Genomic DNA, 17,447 nt, shown 5'->3' with positions numbered 1-17,447 from the left:
TTCCTTTTATTCTATATCTGGACTTGTAGGGAAAAAAAGAAACTTTTCTGGTGGTTTAGTGTCTGGATCCTTGAAGTCCCCCTGCTGATAACACCCCACCAAGTGAAAAACTGACTTGCATGTCCGCACACACAGAGGTCTGGCAGATCTGAATCTCTGAAGGGAGTTTTTCTTCTTTCCAGCTGGTTGTGTTCCCTCCAGCTGGAGATTATTTCTACTTCTTGTGCTGTTTTAAAAGATCTAGGGTTCAGTCTTTCCTTTGTATGTATTGCTCTAAATTGGCAAAGAATCAGTTGTAAAACTGGGACTGCTTATCTGTAAATCACTGAAACACTTTTGAAAGTGATGTTGACTCACTCTACTGTCTGCTGCAGACTGAGGGGCTCAGAGCGATCAAAAAAATTAACCCTGTAATCTGCATCGGCACCATATTTTACCAATATTTGAATCAGACACCACGTAAGATGGGCAATCGACTTGAATTATGATACAGCTGATGCATAAAAAGCAGCTGATTAAACTTTGAATCACCTTTTTGTGAGCGAAGAAATGTAAGAAAAGCAATTTTGTAGAAGTATAAGGAAGGTTTTTTTTTAGATGTTTGGAAGAGGCTGGATGAGGATGATTACAGTAGCTTAGCTAATCCACTTCCACTGTAATTGGCTGCAAAATGCATAAACACTAAATGTGCTCAGGCATGGATGTATAGTTACTGTCACTGGATAAATACCGTAGAAGCTTCAGCAGTCAGATTTATGTTTTTTTTTTCAGGTAGTGAGACACTCGACTGTATGGATGGACAAAAAATGTAGCATTTATGAGCTTATTGTTTATAGAGGGTTTTTCCCAGCATGTGCATTTTCAAGCACTTGGCAGACAGCTGAATGAACGAATCACTGAGAGGCAATAATTGAGAGAAATTAAGATTGAGAAAAAGAGACAGAGGAAGGATTTTCAACTGTCATGATGGAAAAAAAGGTTGCTGTGAGATTTACAAGATTGAGGAGAGGAGACGGAAACTGGTAATTGCACAGCTTCCGGCCCCGTGGTGTTATTTCTTCCTGACATGTTCACATTTTTCTATTGATACATGCTGGGAATGTGGGCATGGAGCAGTTTACACCCCCTTCCTAACTCCTGCTGCATTCCTCTTTCTCTGTCTTACTGATGACAGATGCTGGATGAAGAGGATGAATGAGAGACGGAAGGAAGGAAAGAAAGCACATTACACAGCTTCGGTCCTTATTATACTTTTATGACCAATAAACAAGGAGCTTTGTCGTACTTTGCATGGCTTTCCATGTGTAATGAACAACCCGTGGAAGATGCAACAGAAAACTTTTAAGCTTTAAACTGAAGTAACCTCAAGTGTTAGATGAAATGCACTAATACTATGTGCGTGTCTGTCTCTCTCCCTCAGGCTCGGTGTCCCTCAGTGTGTTCCTGGTGTCTGTTGCAGTCGTTGTGTGTGCTGTTTGGCTGGTAGCGCTATGTGGTGTTTGCACCTGGTGCCAACGGAAGCTGGTAAGCAACAGTGTTTATTATTAACATTCCCACAAAAGTATGAAATATTAATGATAGCCAGTGGAGCAGTGTGTATGATGGTATACAACATTCGTCTTCATGCATTTATGGTGTCGAATAACTTGAAATAAAACTGATGTGTTCTCAGTACGGTAGAATGAACCCTTTGTATTTTATTTGTGAAGAACTTATCTGCAGAAACCCATGTTTCATCAGAAGCCTCAAATAGGCAAACCAAACACTAGAGCTCTGTCTGGGGGATTATGTGTTTATCATGAGTTTGTTGAAAGCTGGAGTGATGAGGGCACAGGTATCAGTGTGCTCTGTGCAACCTCATCAAACGATGCCACTAAGCTTTAAATGTGGTCCTTTAAATCCCTCAGGGATCTGCCTTGTTCATTGTGTTTGATATGATATGACATGACATCACATGACATGGCACGGGACACCATCAAACATACAGTACACTTCATTGTCCTCTGGCTTTGGACTCTTTGGCCTCATCCCCACACAGTTCACAATTTTTAAAAATGGAAGCTTCCCGGATTCTTTTAAAAATGATTACCATCCATAAAAACAATGTCCTTCAAAAAATCTTTGGCCATACAAAAACACTCCTTTGTGCTGTGAAGAGCAGGCCGTATCAACAGTGGCCTCTCTTTTACTATACTGGAAAAGCAGCTCACTCAGATGGCAACCATGACGACATTAGTGGTGTAAAGATAATCCGATATGGATCAGTTAACCGATCTTGACGTCAGTGGTCTGATTGCATCGGTCCACGGAGCCCTGGATCGGTAAAAAAATGGCACAAACCAGTCTTTGGACCGGTCTTAACATCAGAGATTGGTTCATTGAGGCTCTCCTGCTTGCTCTCATAGCCCGTTCCGTCATGCTTTGGCTCAGCGTCTGTAATCTCGCGCGACCCGTGGTGACCTTAAACGAGAATCCCGTTCGCCATAGGTGCTCGCTAGGTAGCTGGATGTGTTTTACCGGTCATCGCTGTAATGTCTTTCAGTTCTGCACCTCAGGAAAAAGTCATGTGGAATTATTATGAAAGAAGGATAACTTTCAAAATGTCTGCCCATCTGTACGCTTTGGAGAAAAGGGATGAAGAACTACGGCAGCTCATAAATCTCACCTGTTGAGACGGTGGAGCTAAAGTTCAGCTAAGATGCTAACGCTAAACGTAACACAAACAGACTTGGACATAAACACTTTTCTGAGTTAAAACTCATCGTAACAACAGCCCCTTTATTTATGGGGTTTACAATGGTAACGTGTTGTTGGGAGTGATTGATTTGGTGACATAATTAATACATCTGAGCCCACTGATATGATATTAAACAGAGAGGACTTCACTGAGCTGGAGATCAGCTGTTCTCCAGTGACTTAATTCAAGAATGAAAACAATCAAGGATGGTCAGATACACAGAGAAAGAAAATAATATTTTAGCGACATATAGACTGAATATTCACATTAAGAGGCATTATCAAAGGAAAAATGTATAGAAAGCTGTTTTAATTTGACTGTTTTCAATATTTTTTTAACCCCTTGTTCTCCTGTTTGTTTTTGCTTTTGTCTTTGTCCCATATTAAAAAAACTAGTCACATTAATGCAGCATACATTTTCCTAAAGCCAAGGTTTTCCTGAAAAAAGGCTGGTTAAAGCTTGATTGTTCACCTCAGGCTTGATGCTTTACAAGCTTTTAAAGACAGTAAGTCCAAGAGATACAACATGGTTAAACATAGCTTAAGGCTTAGAGGGTTAGCATGGTGTTAAAGGTAGATGGAACATTTTTATTTCTCTAAAGTACGTTGAGGTGTTTGATCTTCCGTGCTTCAGACGTGTTTCACCCAGTCGGAAAAAAAATGGAGCGGTAGAAGACTGAACCCTGTGCTTGAGGCCAAACAGCTCTCCTGAAAACATGTCTCCGTCCACTTCCACGTTCTCTTCCAACACTCTTCCAACGACTAAGCACCACTGCTCATGGCTGAGATTAATTGCACTTGTGTGGGCAGTCTAGTTTTCTTCTGATGACTTTGTGACCTTGAATTGAATGTACACAGTGATTGCGTGCTGTATGTTGTGTTTGTAGAAGAGTGCTCTCTGGGCACACAGCCGCAGAGAGAGGCTGTATGTTTGGCCATGACGGCAAACATGATCAGAGACCTTAGTACTCTCTGTAAACATGGCTTTGTGCGCTCTGAGCTTTGTGCATCATGGCTGTGTGCCTCCAGTCTTCAGCGCCATGCTAATGATTCATATGCTAATGAGTGTCTCTCTGAGCTATTGGCTGCTGAAAGGAAAACTGTAATTCTCCTATACATTTTCATCTGCTGGTAGTTCATACATTTTATCCCCTTATTTTGTCCTGCTCTCTCATCTGCCCATCCCCTCTGTTTGAAGAGGGACTGCAGCTTAGCAGCAGATCCAAAATACACAAGCTGAGGGTTGACCGGCTTATTCAGAGGAAAAAGCAATGACTCTATTTTCCACAGAAATGTTTATACCAACAGGCTAGACTTTTTAAGTATGGAAATCCACAGTGCCTTTATTGGCTTGCAGTAACAAAAACCCCTCAAACTCAACAAACAAACCCACTCATCTTTGTTCCCTTCATGTTATCAATGTCTGTGCCATTGTTTTTGTCTCACCCTTCTTCTGCTTTTACATGGAGCAGTCTGGTTTGTATTTGTCCCTTTGTCACTTAATCTCACGTCCTTGTCAGAATGTCACTGATTTCTTTTCTAGGATCGTCCCACTCTCTTCTCGTCCCTGCTGCCACTGTAGTTTCCCCTTCAGAGTCCTTGTCTCTTGTTTTTAATCTTCCATATTGTTATCTGTTGTTTGTTTGTGCGTTGCTCTCCAAGGTTAAACAAATAAACAGACCCTACAGGTAAAAAAAGGAAAAAGAAACGCAGAAGTGTGCCAGAAGTACGAACATGAAAATTGCAGTAGCAGGGCCTGAAATTAATTTTTCATCAGGAAAGATGCAGATTAAATTTATTTAACATTAGTCATTCTGCCAGTTAAAAGAAAAATTTGTGTGTTGTTAAAGAACAGTGTAACCGTTCATAGCTTTAAAATATTTAATCTAACATCACACAAGACAACACAGCAGAGAATCCTCACATTTGGGTGCGTTTGGCGTTAATTTACAGTTATGTAATGCTGCAGTAGTTAAAGGCCGTCAGCCAAAAATAATGAAGTACACTTTGTCATTTGATGTTGAAGCTGTTCACTCTTGCTCATATTTGTATCAGGTGTACACAAACCTGGCACACAGTCTGTGCATGAGCATGTTTTTAAACTATAAAAAGGTGGGGGATGTGAATCCAATCCAGCTCTCTTTTTGTCCAATTCAGTGAATATCTTCTCACGGTCTGCTTGCTGTCCGTTCTCTGTGCTCTCTGAAAATATAATCAGGTGTTTGTACACAGCCCTGCCTCTGTAAATAGCAACCAACAAAGTGACTGGGATTGGGCCACACAGTATAAACTGAGCCAGACGGCAACAGGTTGTTTGAATCCAAACTTCTGCTTTTGCAGATTACTCTCTCTCTTCAAATCACTCACCCAAAACTAACAGAGCAAAATCATGACTGACACTATATAAATTCGCTTATTTGATGTAACAGAAGCTGTAAGTAAGCTGAAAACTTGTGGCGTGGTCACTAAGTGGTCCGGTTTGGTTCAGTACAGTTTAGTAAGGTAAACCCTGATCCTGCAGCATTTCAACAACCAGTGTCCATCCAGCATTGCTCTTAGTGATGGAGGTTCCAACTCTTTTGAGAAATCCAATCATTTGGCTCAGCTCAGTCATATGAAGCAGACCTCAGTTCTCAAACAGCCCATTATTTAGTATTGTTTTTGGTTTTTTAAGGTCTAAGTGTCCATAAAATGTATTCACCCTCTTGGATGTTCTACCTTTTAATAGATTTTATAAATTAATCATGGTCAGTATAATATGGCTTTTTTTTTACTACAAAAGATAGAGCAAATAAGCCTCTTTCATGTCAGATTTCTACAAAGTAACATTAATTAAATAAAAATATTTAATGTAAAATAAGTGCCTGCATAAATATTCACCCCCTTCAAGTCAGTCTTTAGTAGATGCACCTTTGACTGCAATCAATCAGGCTTCCACTACACTACAGTTTTACTCCATTCTTCTTTGCAAAACTGCTCAGGTTCTGTCAGGTTGCATGTAGGTCGGGCACGAACAGCCCTTTTCAAGTCCAGCCACAAATTCTCTGTTGGACCGAGGTCTGGGCTTTGACTCGGCCACTCCAGAACATTCACCTTGTTGTTTTTAAACCATGTAGTGTAGACTGAATATGATTGTCCTCTAGGATTTTCCTATGTTGCTGATTTCATTTTACCCTCTACTTTTACAAGTCCTCCAGGGCCAAATGCAGAGAAGCATCCCCACAGCATGATGCTGCCACCACCGTGCTTCACAGTAGGGATGGTGTGTTTGTGGTGATGTGCAGTGTTTGGTGTCTGCTAAACGAAGCATCTTGTCTGATGGCCAAAAACCACCATTTTGGTCCCATCAGTCCAAAGAACTTCCACTTGGCCATGGAGTCTCCCACATGCCTTTTGGGGGAACTCTTGTTGAGATTTAAACTGAGTTTTCTTCAACAGTGACTTTCTCTTTTCCACTCTCCCATAAAGCTTTGACTGGTGAAGAACCCAGGCAACAGTTGTTGTATGCAGAGTCCCTCCCATCTCAGCTGAAGCTTGTTACTCCTCTCCTAGGCAGCGTTACACATGTGCCATATTCCTTCCATTTCTTAATGATAGATTTAACTGAACTCCTTGGGATGTTCAGTGCCTTGGAAATGTTTTTGTGTCAATCTCCTGACTTATAAATCAATAAAAGGGTGAAACATCTAATGAGGTGAATAATTTTTATAGGCACTGTAATAAACAACAGCATAAAAAGAAAAGGAAACCAGCCCTCAAACAGGAACTGGCTCCGGTCTTCCACAATAGAGATTAAATTTAGAACCTGCTTACTTGCAAATGACACCTACTACCTGCTCATCATGTGTCGTCTTGTATTGAGTTGTTATTTCAGTCTAACCAACGCCCACTAGGTTTATTTGCTATTCCCATTTTTTGAAAGCAAATTTTAGCCTAGTTAACAGTGCTGTAAAGCTGTGATATTTGTGCCCTGGTGATGTTTTGCCCTCACTATGAACGTCACAGAGGAGTAATCGCGAGATGAAGTAATCTCCCCTCCGTACCATCTTTGGAATTAAAATAAGGGGGCATAAAAAAGAGATCTGCTGAGCCAGTAGGGGAGCACAACATTATGTGCGCATGTCCGATTGTGTGTGTATGTGTAACTCCTGCTGTGCTGTTTACATTCAGCCAAAACACACTAAAAACTGACAGATGGGGACACATAATATCTAACTGTTGCGGTATGGATGTATGGATGATACAAGGCGTAAAGATGGCAAAGCTTTATTACAGCACTGTCATGTGAATGCACTGTGAAAACAACTCAAAATGAGGGAGAAAAGCAGTTAAAGAGGTGCCACTAATCTCTGAACATAGTACAAAGTAATGTTGTGTTTTGTATTTAAATGAATACTGCTGTTGCATGGGACGGGACGATACCATCAACCAATTAATGGACTAGAGTAAGTTCAGCTTCACCCTTTAGGCTAGGTATCCCAACAGGAGGGTGTCAAAAATAAGGACAGGGATCATGTTTTTTGCTACCTTTCCAACTTTGACAGTGGAAACACAAACAATTGCACACTTTATCAAAATGAAGAAGACCACTTGGTGGAAACATCATCCTTGGCCACATACAGACGCTGTGGTCTCAGTTAGTTGTTGAAATGAGACAAAGAATAAAGCAAGCATAAGATATTTTAAAGAGATGGTTTAATACTGGAAGTTAATCAGATGACATTTTAGAGTCCATTCAACTAAAGACAAATGTGCTCAGGACAAAAGAACAATTTACCAAATCAGAGGGTGACGGTTCAGTCCTACCAGGATGTTTATGGTTCTCTACAGGGGGATTTTGTAAGTAAGGAATGTCTGGGTGCTTGTAATAACAGCCTGAACACACTGAAGGCAGAAAATAATCAACTTTTGAAAGCAAGCAGAGAGATGAGGGGCTGTTTTTTACCCAGTTGGTAGAGCAGACAACCCATTTACAGAGGCTGCAGTCTTCAGTGCACCAGCTTCAGGTTCCTTTCTTCAGCCTGATGCTGTTCATGTCATCTCCTTCTCTTTTTCCCCACATTTCCTGTCTCTCTACAACTGTCCTGTCAATAAAAGCAAAAGCAGAAAAAAATTACTTTAAAAGAAAATAAAAGAAAGAGATGATTGGCTTACAATGATGATCAGTTGCATGACTTGGACGGAAACAACTATCTGGCGGGAAATCCTATTTTCAGAATAGGATTGATTTCGTACTTTACTTATTGATATTTAACCTTTACTCTGCCTTCATTAAAGTTTTTCCAGTCTCCAAAGTGATCACTATCTAAGCCATAATTGCATTCTGTTCAAACAGTAATCTAAAAACCATGTAAATAGTATGTAGGCTTTATCTCCTGGAGAGAGGATTGGTGAAGTCGCGTTTGTATGTACTGTATAAGATATTAAAGAGATTAGGCCCTTACATTATATCCATATGAATGGGTACACGTGTGGCCATAAAAAGACTGAATTCATCTGAGAGCTTTTTCTCCTGAAGAGATGAAGCCGTCTGCAGCTGGTCTCCAGCCATTGGTTGTTTTATGGGAGTGTAAGGGGGGGAGGTAAGAGAGGGGCAGAAGTAGAATCAGCCACAGAGGAACACAGACAGGCTGGCAGGAAGAGGAGAAGAGGCTGGATGCTCAATGTTGAACATCCACACGTACGACAACAATGAAGACAGCAGAACTAAAAGAGGACACTCCAGGGGGTAGCCAGGCTGCGATTCTTCAACTGACATCCATAAGTCTTCAAATCATCTCATTGATAGTGCCCTCACTGTTCTGGATTCTCTTTGAGTCCTCCTTAAGCTGTCCCTTTCTTTTTTCACCTCCACTCCCTGTCCTCTCCATCTACCCCTCTGCTTCTGACATCCTCCCACCGTCTCTCTACCTTCTCCACCCTCTCCTCTGCTGCCTCCTCAACATTTTATGATTCTCATTAATGATAGATGGGCTGCACTTGATAGCATATTCTCCTCAGCTAGGAACCTATCCTTCTTTGAGACCCTGGATCTAGTGCTGTTCTGTTCTGTGTGTAAACTGGCCACAGTATGTGTTTATAGTGTAGTAGCTGAATATAGGAGAAGGCCTGGCCTGAGGCTTTGTCCCTATTAGAATTGTTTGTGCCAAGCTGGACACATGATATGTGGCATGATAAATAAGAGCGTATTGTGGATGCATTAGAGATGGATACAGTAGAAGACTGCAGGATACTGAAAGATGTATTCATATCAACATTCAGCCCTGTGCTGTCTGACAGCCTCCAGGCTGCTTATGTTTCCTCATTGAAAACAAGTAATGGCATTCATCATCAGGTTCAAGGGTAAGCAGAGAACCTCTCAACCAACACATCTGAAATCAAAGACTGAAAAGAGATTCAGTCCTAGAAAAAAAAACATTAACCTCAGCAATAAGCATTTGTTCTCTTTTTCTAACTATACCTGGAGGTTTTAAGATAGACGGCAATAGGAAGAAAATTCAAAATCATAGAAGTATCTGCTAACCAGACAAAACCCTGCATGATGCTCACTATTTCTCTACAATTAGAAAGAATTTCCATATAAAGCGTGCGTGCCGTGCACTGAAGCGCCGCAGGTTTGCTCCGACCGAAAGGCAAGCAACCTCGCCCACTGGAAGCGAGTCTAGAGCGCTGCGCCGTGGCACGCAAGCCCTGATCAGCAGGAAGAGATCACTGGAGAACTGCGAGTTCACGCAGGAATAGTACCGTAAAATACCAAATAACCACCAGGTCCCAGTTAACCGCCGGGTGTGGCAGTACATTTTGACAAATAAACGCCTGTTCCAAATAAATGCCGGGTGTAATTTATTTAATCTAAAGCTCCGATATGTGACTGAGATGAGATGAGAACCATATAGAATCAACTCCCAACTCCCTCTCCCTTCCTGTTCTTCTCCCTGTTTGAACTCCGTAGCTCCACCCCTCTCTTTACGTGCCTCCTCACGGATGAGAATGTCCGCTGAATTGAATACTGATGGTGGCAAAGTGCTCGTGGAGTGAGTTTGCTCTGCTTTTCCACTGAAATCAACGGCTGAATCACAGGCAAGAAAACACTTCATCTCATCATGAACAAATTCTATACAGGACCAAACACCGTCATAGTTCCACCATTACATCAACTTCTCACTGAGCTGAGATACAGAAGCTACAGCGGCCAATAGGAACGCTCCCTCTGACCTGAGCCTGATTAGATGCAAGTACTAGCCTCCTCATTGGCAGGGGCACCCCCGTCCCTTGGTGGTTTTTCAAGTGAGATGGCAGCGCCATGCCCCGGTGCAGCGGAAAAAAAAAAATACAACATAAACTTTAAACTGTCCGTCGTCAACTTTGTGTTTGTTTAGTTTCTTACCAGTATTTAAAGTGTACAAAAGACAAAAGTATAACTATGGTACTGTAATCTTGTCTTAAAAATGTAAAGGTGATATTCATACTGGTGTAAATAAATACTTTGATTAAATTAACCATATTTTTCCAATTTTTGCTAAGCAAGAGTTTTGTGAGAAAGGAATTAAACACCTGTTCCAAATAGCCACCTAGTCCCAAATGGTCTGCTCAGGGATTGAGACATATAAACGCCCCGGCTATTATTTGGTATTTTATGGTATGTCAACAGCGGACTATTTTACCTTTTGGGGTTAATTTATCATCCTTTCCAGTATAAGTCTATGATATTATTGCTTCCGCCATTGAGTGAGTACATTAGAAAGTTAAAAGGTTAATCTTTGCTTGAAGGATATGTGGTTTTATGCAAAACTCTTTGGCTAAATATCCCCAAAAGTTAACTTTTCCTTGTCAATGGCGCCATTGTATCTCTGTGACCCACTGACCTCTCAGTGACCCTTTGCTCTCGCTGCAGGATGACGTGATTTTGATATAGTGATAATTTACGATCCCTGCAGAGTCCGTGCATTGTGTTTTATTTTGAATGAACCAGATGTTCTATGCTTGTGACTTCCATGGTTGGTGCTTTCTGAACGTCAGTGAATTTACAAGGTTTGGTAGCAGCTGGCGCTGAAGTAGACCTGCAGCGTATCTGAAACGAAGTGGAGCAAGATGCCGCTCCAGGCAGTGCCGTTGCCGGACTAGAGCGCCGGCTATGGAAATGCTCTGACAGACTAGAGAGGGAGTGAAGTGCTCCACAGTACGATTTGCCGGCGTTCCAAGGTGCGCACGCATCAATCCATGTGGAACAGATCAACCAAACAGCCGGAAAAACCTGCAAAGTATTGTTCAACTTTAAAATACAACACAATGCATGGACTCCTGACAGTAAATCATCACTTTATTGCGTTTCATCCTGAGGCACAAGCAAAAGGTCACCAGAAGGTCAGTGGATAACAGAGCTACTATAGCACCACTGATGAAGCGTGAACTTTTGAGGTGAAAAAAAAAAAACAGAATTTGACATGAAACCAAACATCCTTTGCAGAAAAAATAAACCTTTAACTTCATAATGTACCCACTCATTGTGGAAGCAATAACATCGTGGAATCATGCTGAAATGTACAGTAAGTCAACTCCAAAAAGGTTGTTGATACACTATTCCCGTGTGAACTTGCAGTTCTCCCATGAGCTTGTGCCCTCTTGTCTCAAGCAGCATTACGCAGCATTCCAAACAAGCTTCCAGTGAAAGAAGCTGCTCACATTTGGTCTGAGTAAAGCTGCTGTGATAACGGAGCGCAGTGCAGCTGGTGTATGTATAAAATATGGGCAATGCAAGGTAAGCTTGAATCCTCTTCCTCTGCAGAATTACTTTTTTATTTTTTTATGTGCAGGACGATACTGGTTGATACTTGCATAACAGTGGCGGATGTAAACAAGGGATCAGTGTGGTTCAAGTGCAGTTCAGATCCACAGTCTCAGTCAAATGCTCTCTTTAAACTGTAATGTAGCTGCCTGTCACCATTAACCACTGTAGCTGTTCATAATGGCTACTTCCTTGCTGCTGTATTGCTCTTTAACTTGTATGTAAACAATGGTGAACTAATAGCACCAATAGCAACTCACAGAAGCATGTTCTATTTTGATCCAGAAAAAAAGGAATATAGGGTTCTTTAAGTTATTGTAACATACAGGTGAATCATGGGTTAGGATATTCAGCATAGAAATGTTGATGTTAACTTGCAAAAAAAGGTTTGAAGGTTGGTGGTGCAAGAACTACTAACATTTGCCATTTGCATTTTATTGGATTTGAAATGATTTGCTTTGAAACATCACTGATGGAAACATACATAAACTCCTTAATGTTTCATAATGTCAGGGTTGATGTTGTTTTCTTACTGAAAATAAGCAGTGACAGGCCCTCTTAAGTCATTTCGCTCTCTTTCATAATTAAAGCGATGAAATACAGTGAGCTCAGCAGATCTTGATGTCAGATCTCTTCATTTTGAGATTTTCTGTCATCTCCGTGGATGATGCAGACTTTAACAGCGTCACTTACTACACGCTCAGCTTGAACTCTAAAATTGTGAGCTCTCTCTCAGTATGTCTTGGTGTCCTCAGCTTCTGCCATCGGTCTGAAGATATGACATGTTAGGTGAAGTGAAAACCAAAGCTAGCCCGTAGGCATGATTCTGAAACAGTAAAGCATGTGACAGGACTGTCAAAGATGAGACCGAGGGTTACTCTAGGGTTAAATCTATAGCACTGAACGAAAAGCATAAGCTATAACACTATGCATAACATTTTGTGAACCCAGTATGAGATGGCTTCATTTAAATTGGATGCTGACTGCAGAGAGAAGAACAAAAACCTTCATAAATCCACGACTAAAAGGCAGATTTTCTTCCTTTCTTTAGTGTGAAATTAAATTTTCATATTAACATGCAGTGGCAGATCTAATCACTTTAATTTCTGCATCATCATGCCTGCTACTGTTCTCCTCTCTTGAGCTTTTTGCAAGGGGGTTATTTGTAGCTGTTGATACAGGGTGTGTGGCACAAAAATCTCCGTTTTGAGCTGGAGAGGAGGAGTTAGATTGGCACTTCAAAGAGAGAAGTTATGAAATATTATACCACCATGCTTGAAGGTTTTTATGCAGTGAAACAGAGAAGTTTTAAGTTTGGAGAAGGGAAAAGGGAAACAGTTTTATCAGAAACAGATCTCTGCATCTACAAACAATATTACTTACAGCTATAAAAACAACAAATCAACAGTAAGTTACCTAAAGTCACAAATAGTTATCCTTTTCAGTGAGATTTTTCTATAAGAAATTAATCATACATCATCACAATGAGACCAAAATAGTTTCATATACTTACTCACTTGTGACAGTCCTTCAACTATATGTTTCTGCTTTGAATCTTGTTTTTCTGCTTGGCATGATGTGATATTGATAGTCAAAATGGAGGCGTCATCTGCAAAGTCCTGCATGTTTACTGAAAATACAACATATGTGATTAAAACTTAGTCAGACTGATGAAGCTAATAATTATCCTCAGCAACAGATGGCAGTGTAGCCGACATATCCAAAGGGGATCAAGTCCAAAATGTTGTGGCCTTATTTATGGCTAAAACTTCTCTTGAAAACGTACTTTATATAGCAGAGCTTATGTGTGTATTTTATGGCATGTGTGCTCTTTATATCCTTGCTGTGAAATCTTAATGAGAAGATTATGTAAGAGTGGAGGGTCTGCATGACTTAGCTGGGGAGAGCTCAGTGTTATCACCCTCCAGAGTTCAGTAAACATGCAGTCCAATAAAAACATGGGGGTCAATAGCTGTAACTATACGGTATATTGCTCTGCTGAAAGCATGATCTACTAGGAGGTTAAGCAAAAAATGCAGAGATAATGTTTAGTAAGCTGAATAATGTGCTACATCAGAAATGTTTACATTTCTGCTGCCACTTTAACTGCTCTCAGCTTCCAAATGAGCCTGTTTATCACTGAAATAGCCCTGGAGAGACACGGGCCTGCAAGCAGACTGCTTTTTGTACTGATTTGTAGAAATGCTGTTATGTTCTGTAAAACCTTTTTCAGCGTAACTGGGCATTAGGGATGTAAATTATTAGCACATTACTTAACCATTGCTATAATTAACGATCAACCAATCGATTAATTGATATTTATTTGACGTTAGAATATTAATGTTTTGCTTGCACAAAAAAATAACAAACATTATTTTTCCTCCCAGAACACACTTTATGACAGCATTAAACATGAAGCATCGACGTGCCTATGTATTTAAAATGTTGTTCTGGCCTGCTGAGTACCATGAGATATATGAGGTGCGTTTATAAACCAGGTCACTCTAGCAGGGTTGTTTGCTGTGGGGATGTTTCTTGCATTGTCGTGCACACATGCTAGCACCTTTCCATCAAGCCCCCACTCGTCCACAGCTTCCTTCAACTTTTCCACAAGGTGGTCAGCAGTGTGGCAGCCCGGCAAGCTTCTTGTAAGCAAAACCACGCAGCTGAGTTGCCAGTCGGCGGTGATGGTCACGTAGCTCTCGGCTGTGAGGGCAGTCCAGCTGTCTGTTGTTAAAGCAACCTTGGCTGCGCTAGCATTTCTAACTTAGCTTCATTAAACCTGTTTTCAATATGGGAGGTGATGGTGCCTGTAGTTGGGATGTGATATGCTGGCTCAAGCAGATGCATCATTTCCCTAAATCCTTGACCGTCAACCACACTGATAGACAACATGTCTTTTTCAATAAGCGTGCATATCGACTGTTTTTTTTTTTTTCTGCCCATTTTGCATCGCATCCCTTTCATTCCAACACAGAGCTGATGGTCGGTTGCTGCGGCTGAGCTGATGAAGAGTTCGCTAGTGCACTCGGATGAACACTATTTAAGTGATAGAGCACTGCTGTCGTAGATGAGTTATATTTATACACAGCATCACAATGCTAATATATTTGCTAAAATATTTCACGTTAGAGTAAATTCTTAACGACCAATCAATTGATCATCGATTAATCATTATCATCCCTACTGGACATTCATTGTTTTTTGCTAACTGGATTCATACCTGGTGTCATTTTAATGGCATTCCAGCTATAGATGTTCTACCTTGTCTTGATCTACAGTTTGGTCGAATTTAATCATCTAAGAACAAAATTGTAATACACGATGGAACAATAGTAAATCCTGGTGAAATGAAGAGCACCAGTGGTTAGGAGTTGATGTCTTGTGGTTACCAGGATGGGGAAGATATCGAACAGTTTTGCTCTTTGACTTTTCTGTCTAAAACAAAAAAAAAACTGCCTGTTGTCTCAGATCAGCCTTATTCTTATTCTAGTCCTTATTCCACCTTCTTGGTGATCTAAATAGACTTTAAAATTCAACCCCAATTCACAAAAAGTTTGGGGGCTTTGTGAAATGTAAACATAAACAGAATGCAATGATTTACAAATCTTGTATGTTATTCATTATCGAACATACACCTCATATCAGATGTTGAAACTGAGACAATTTACCATTTCATTAAAACTACTGGCTTATTTCGAATCTAGTGGCTGCAACACATCTAGAAATGCTGCCATCTTCTCTGGGCAAAAGATCATTTAAACGGACTGAGGAGAAATGGAAAACTGTTCTGTGGTCAAATGAATCCAAATTTGAAATTATTTTCAGAAACCATGTCCAGGACCCTGTCCTGTGGAGCAAAGAGGAGAGCGACCATCCAGCTTGTTATCGGTGCACAGTTCAAAAGCTTGCATCTCTAATGATATGGCTTTACACATCTAGAAAGTCACTATCAATGCTGAAAAGTATATAGAGGCTTTAGAGCAGCATATGCTCCGATCCAGACGTCTCTTTCAGGGAAGGCCTTGCATATTTCAGCAAGACAATGTGAAACCACATGCCACATCCATCACAACAGTATTGCCTCACAGTAAAAGAGTCTGGGTGCTTAACTAGTCTGAGTGTAATCCAGACCTTTCACCAATAGGAAAAAATTTGAAGCATTATAGAACAAAAAATCAGGCAAAGAAGACCCAGGACTATATTATCCTACATCCTACATTAGACAAGAATGGGACAACACCTCTCTCTGAAGAACTCCAAAAACAAGTCTCCTCACTTCCCAGATGTTTACAGACTGAAGAGGGATGCTACATAATGGTAAACATGGCCCTCTCCCTACTTTTTTAGATGTGTTGATGAGCTAATGTTTTTCATGGAATGCTAAAATGTCTTGGTTTCAACATCCGATTTGTTGTTTATATTCTAAATAAAATGTAGGTTTATGAGATGTACACACCATTGCATTCTATTATATGTATTTACATTTTACACAGTATTCCAACGTTTTTGGATTCAGTGTAGTAAAAATAAAAAAGCTTTTTCCCGCATAAATTCCCGCAAATTATTTTTAACCTCATTATGTTTTACTAAAATAACAATTGATTCGCAGCTAACCAACGTGCAGATCAGGCCCTATAGAAAAACTCCAGGGAGCATGGACTGAGACTGATGCTTTATTTTAACATGTGAATTTTAATTCGATGATAAAGCAACAAGGATGGAGACACTCAATGCATCACATCAATACAGTCAAAATCCTGCAACCTCCAGCAAATTCATGTCAACTTGTCAATGTATTTCTAAGTCCTTTAGAGTGTAACTGCTGTAAATCAATCAGTAAACAAACTTTGCAAAGCTGCTTTCTTTCCCTGCCTGGATGTCCCACCATTGCTTGCCCTCTGGTCAGATTCTCTCTGCTGTGCATGCTCTCTCTTTTCCTCTCTCTCACTCACCTTGAGAGACACTGGACAGTATCAGCCCTACTTACTACAGAGTTCGGGAGCGCTTTTTACTGCTGATCAGAGCAGATGAGGAGGTTAATTATCCTGCAGCAGCTAAAGCCGTTATTATAAATGTATGTTACTCCCAGCAGCAGTCTGAGTTTTCATTTTTAGTCACGTTGGCAGTCTGTTTTGTTTTAATTTAATGCACAGTGCTGATTTATTTATTTATTTTGCAGGGGCAGTGCACAGTAATCGACATTTCTGTAAATATGCCAGTTTGCCAAAATGCTAATGTGTTTGAGCTCATGTTACCCCTTGCAAAAAACTGATGTTTGTACCAGTGATATGATAAAATGATGCTATGTCACAGAATCCTCAAGACTTGATTGCAGTATCAATGAACTAATATGTTGTTGATTGGTGGTTTCTGAAAAATTGCAGAACCAAGTCTTTATTTGTTGGGTTTTGGTCTCTATTTCTATTCCCTACAAGTGTTGGGAGTTCACAAATATATCCATGGAGTACGCAGAGTTGGTATGTCTAAACGGACAAAGGGATTGATATGACAGACAACCGACATCACACAGGAAACATGTGGTTGGATCTCTGGGATGTGAGGCTGATTGACACCAAAAGCTTACCTGAAATAACTTGTTGCCATAAATGCTGAATAAGACAGCCTTCAAGTTGTCTTTACAATCCTCTCCAGTGAGTACAAGCAGCAGAAGTTTACCAAGCAAGGTCTTGTTTTCTTAAAGTGATAATGCTTTAACTGTTAGGTTTGATGTTGTGTAATTTTGAGCAAGAACACATCAGTCTACAACATAACTATAGCCCCTCTTTGTTATGGCTCTGTGGCAATACTATAGTGCCCTCAATAGAAATTTCAGTGTAATATCTTTAGTTCCATGTGTACCATGATAGTAGAAAGTGTTTTGAATGACAAGTTTCTGATAATTCCCCTTCTATTTTGAATGATC

General features: G+C 40.4%; 1 protein-coding gene across 2 annotated transcripts in view; it reads left to right on the top strand.

Annotated features, from left to right (window-relative positions):
• syt7b (synaptotagmin VIIb) overlaps positions 1–17,447 on the top strand; it is a 191,429-nt gene that overhangs the window by 92,654 nt on the left and 81,328 nt on the right. For both annotated transcript variants that reach the window (XR_005991752.1, XM_041784080.1), the window contains one exon: positions 1,421–1,524. Coding sequence is in view for 1 of the 2 variants with exons in the window: in XM_041784080.1 (XP_041640014.1) it covers positions 1,421–1,524 (104 nt within the window). In the remaining variant the exon portion in view is untranslated. The remainder of the gene's footprint in view (positions 1–1,420; positions 1,525–17,447) is intronic.

The sequence above is a fragment of the Cheilinus undulatus genome, linkage group 1, assembly GCF_018320785.1.
Source record: "Cheilinus undulatus linkage group 1, ASM1832078v1, whole genome shotgun sequence".
NCBI classification, from domain to species: Eukaryota; Metazoa; Chordata; class Actinopteri; order Labriformes; family Labridae; genus Cheilinus; species Cheilinus undulatus.
This window is presented reverse-complemented; position numbering and strand designations above follow the sequence as displayed.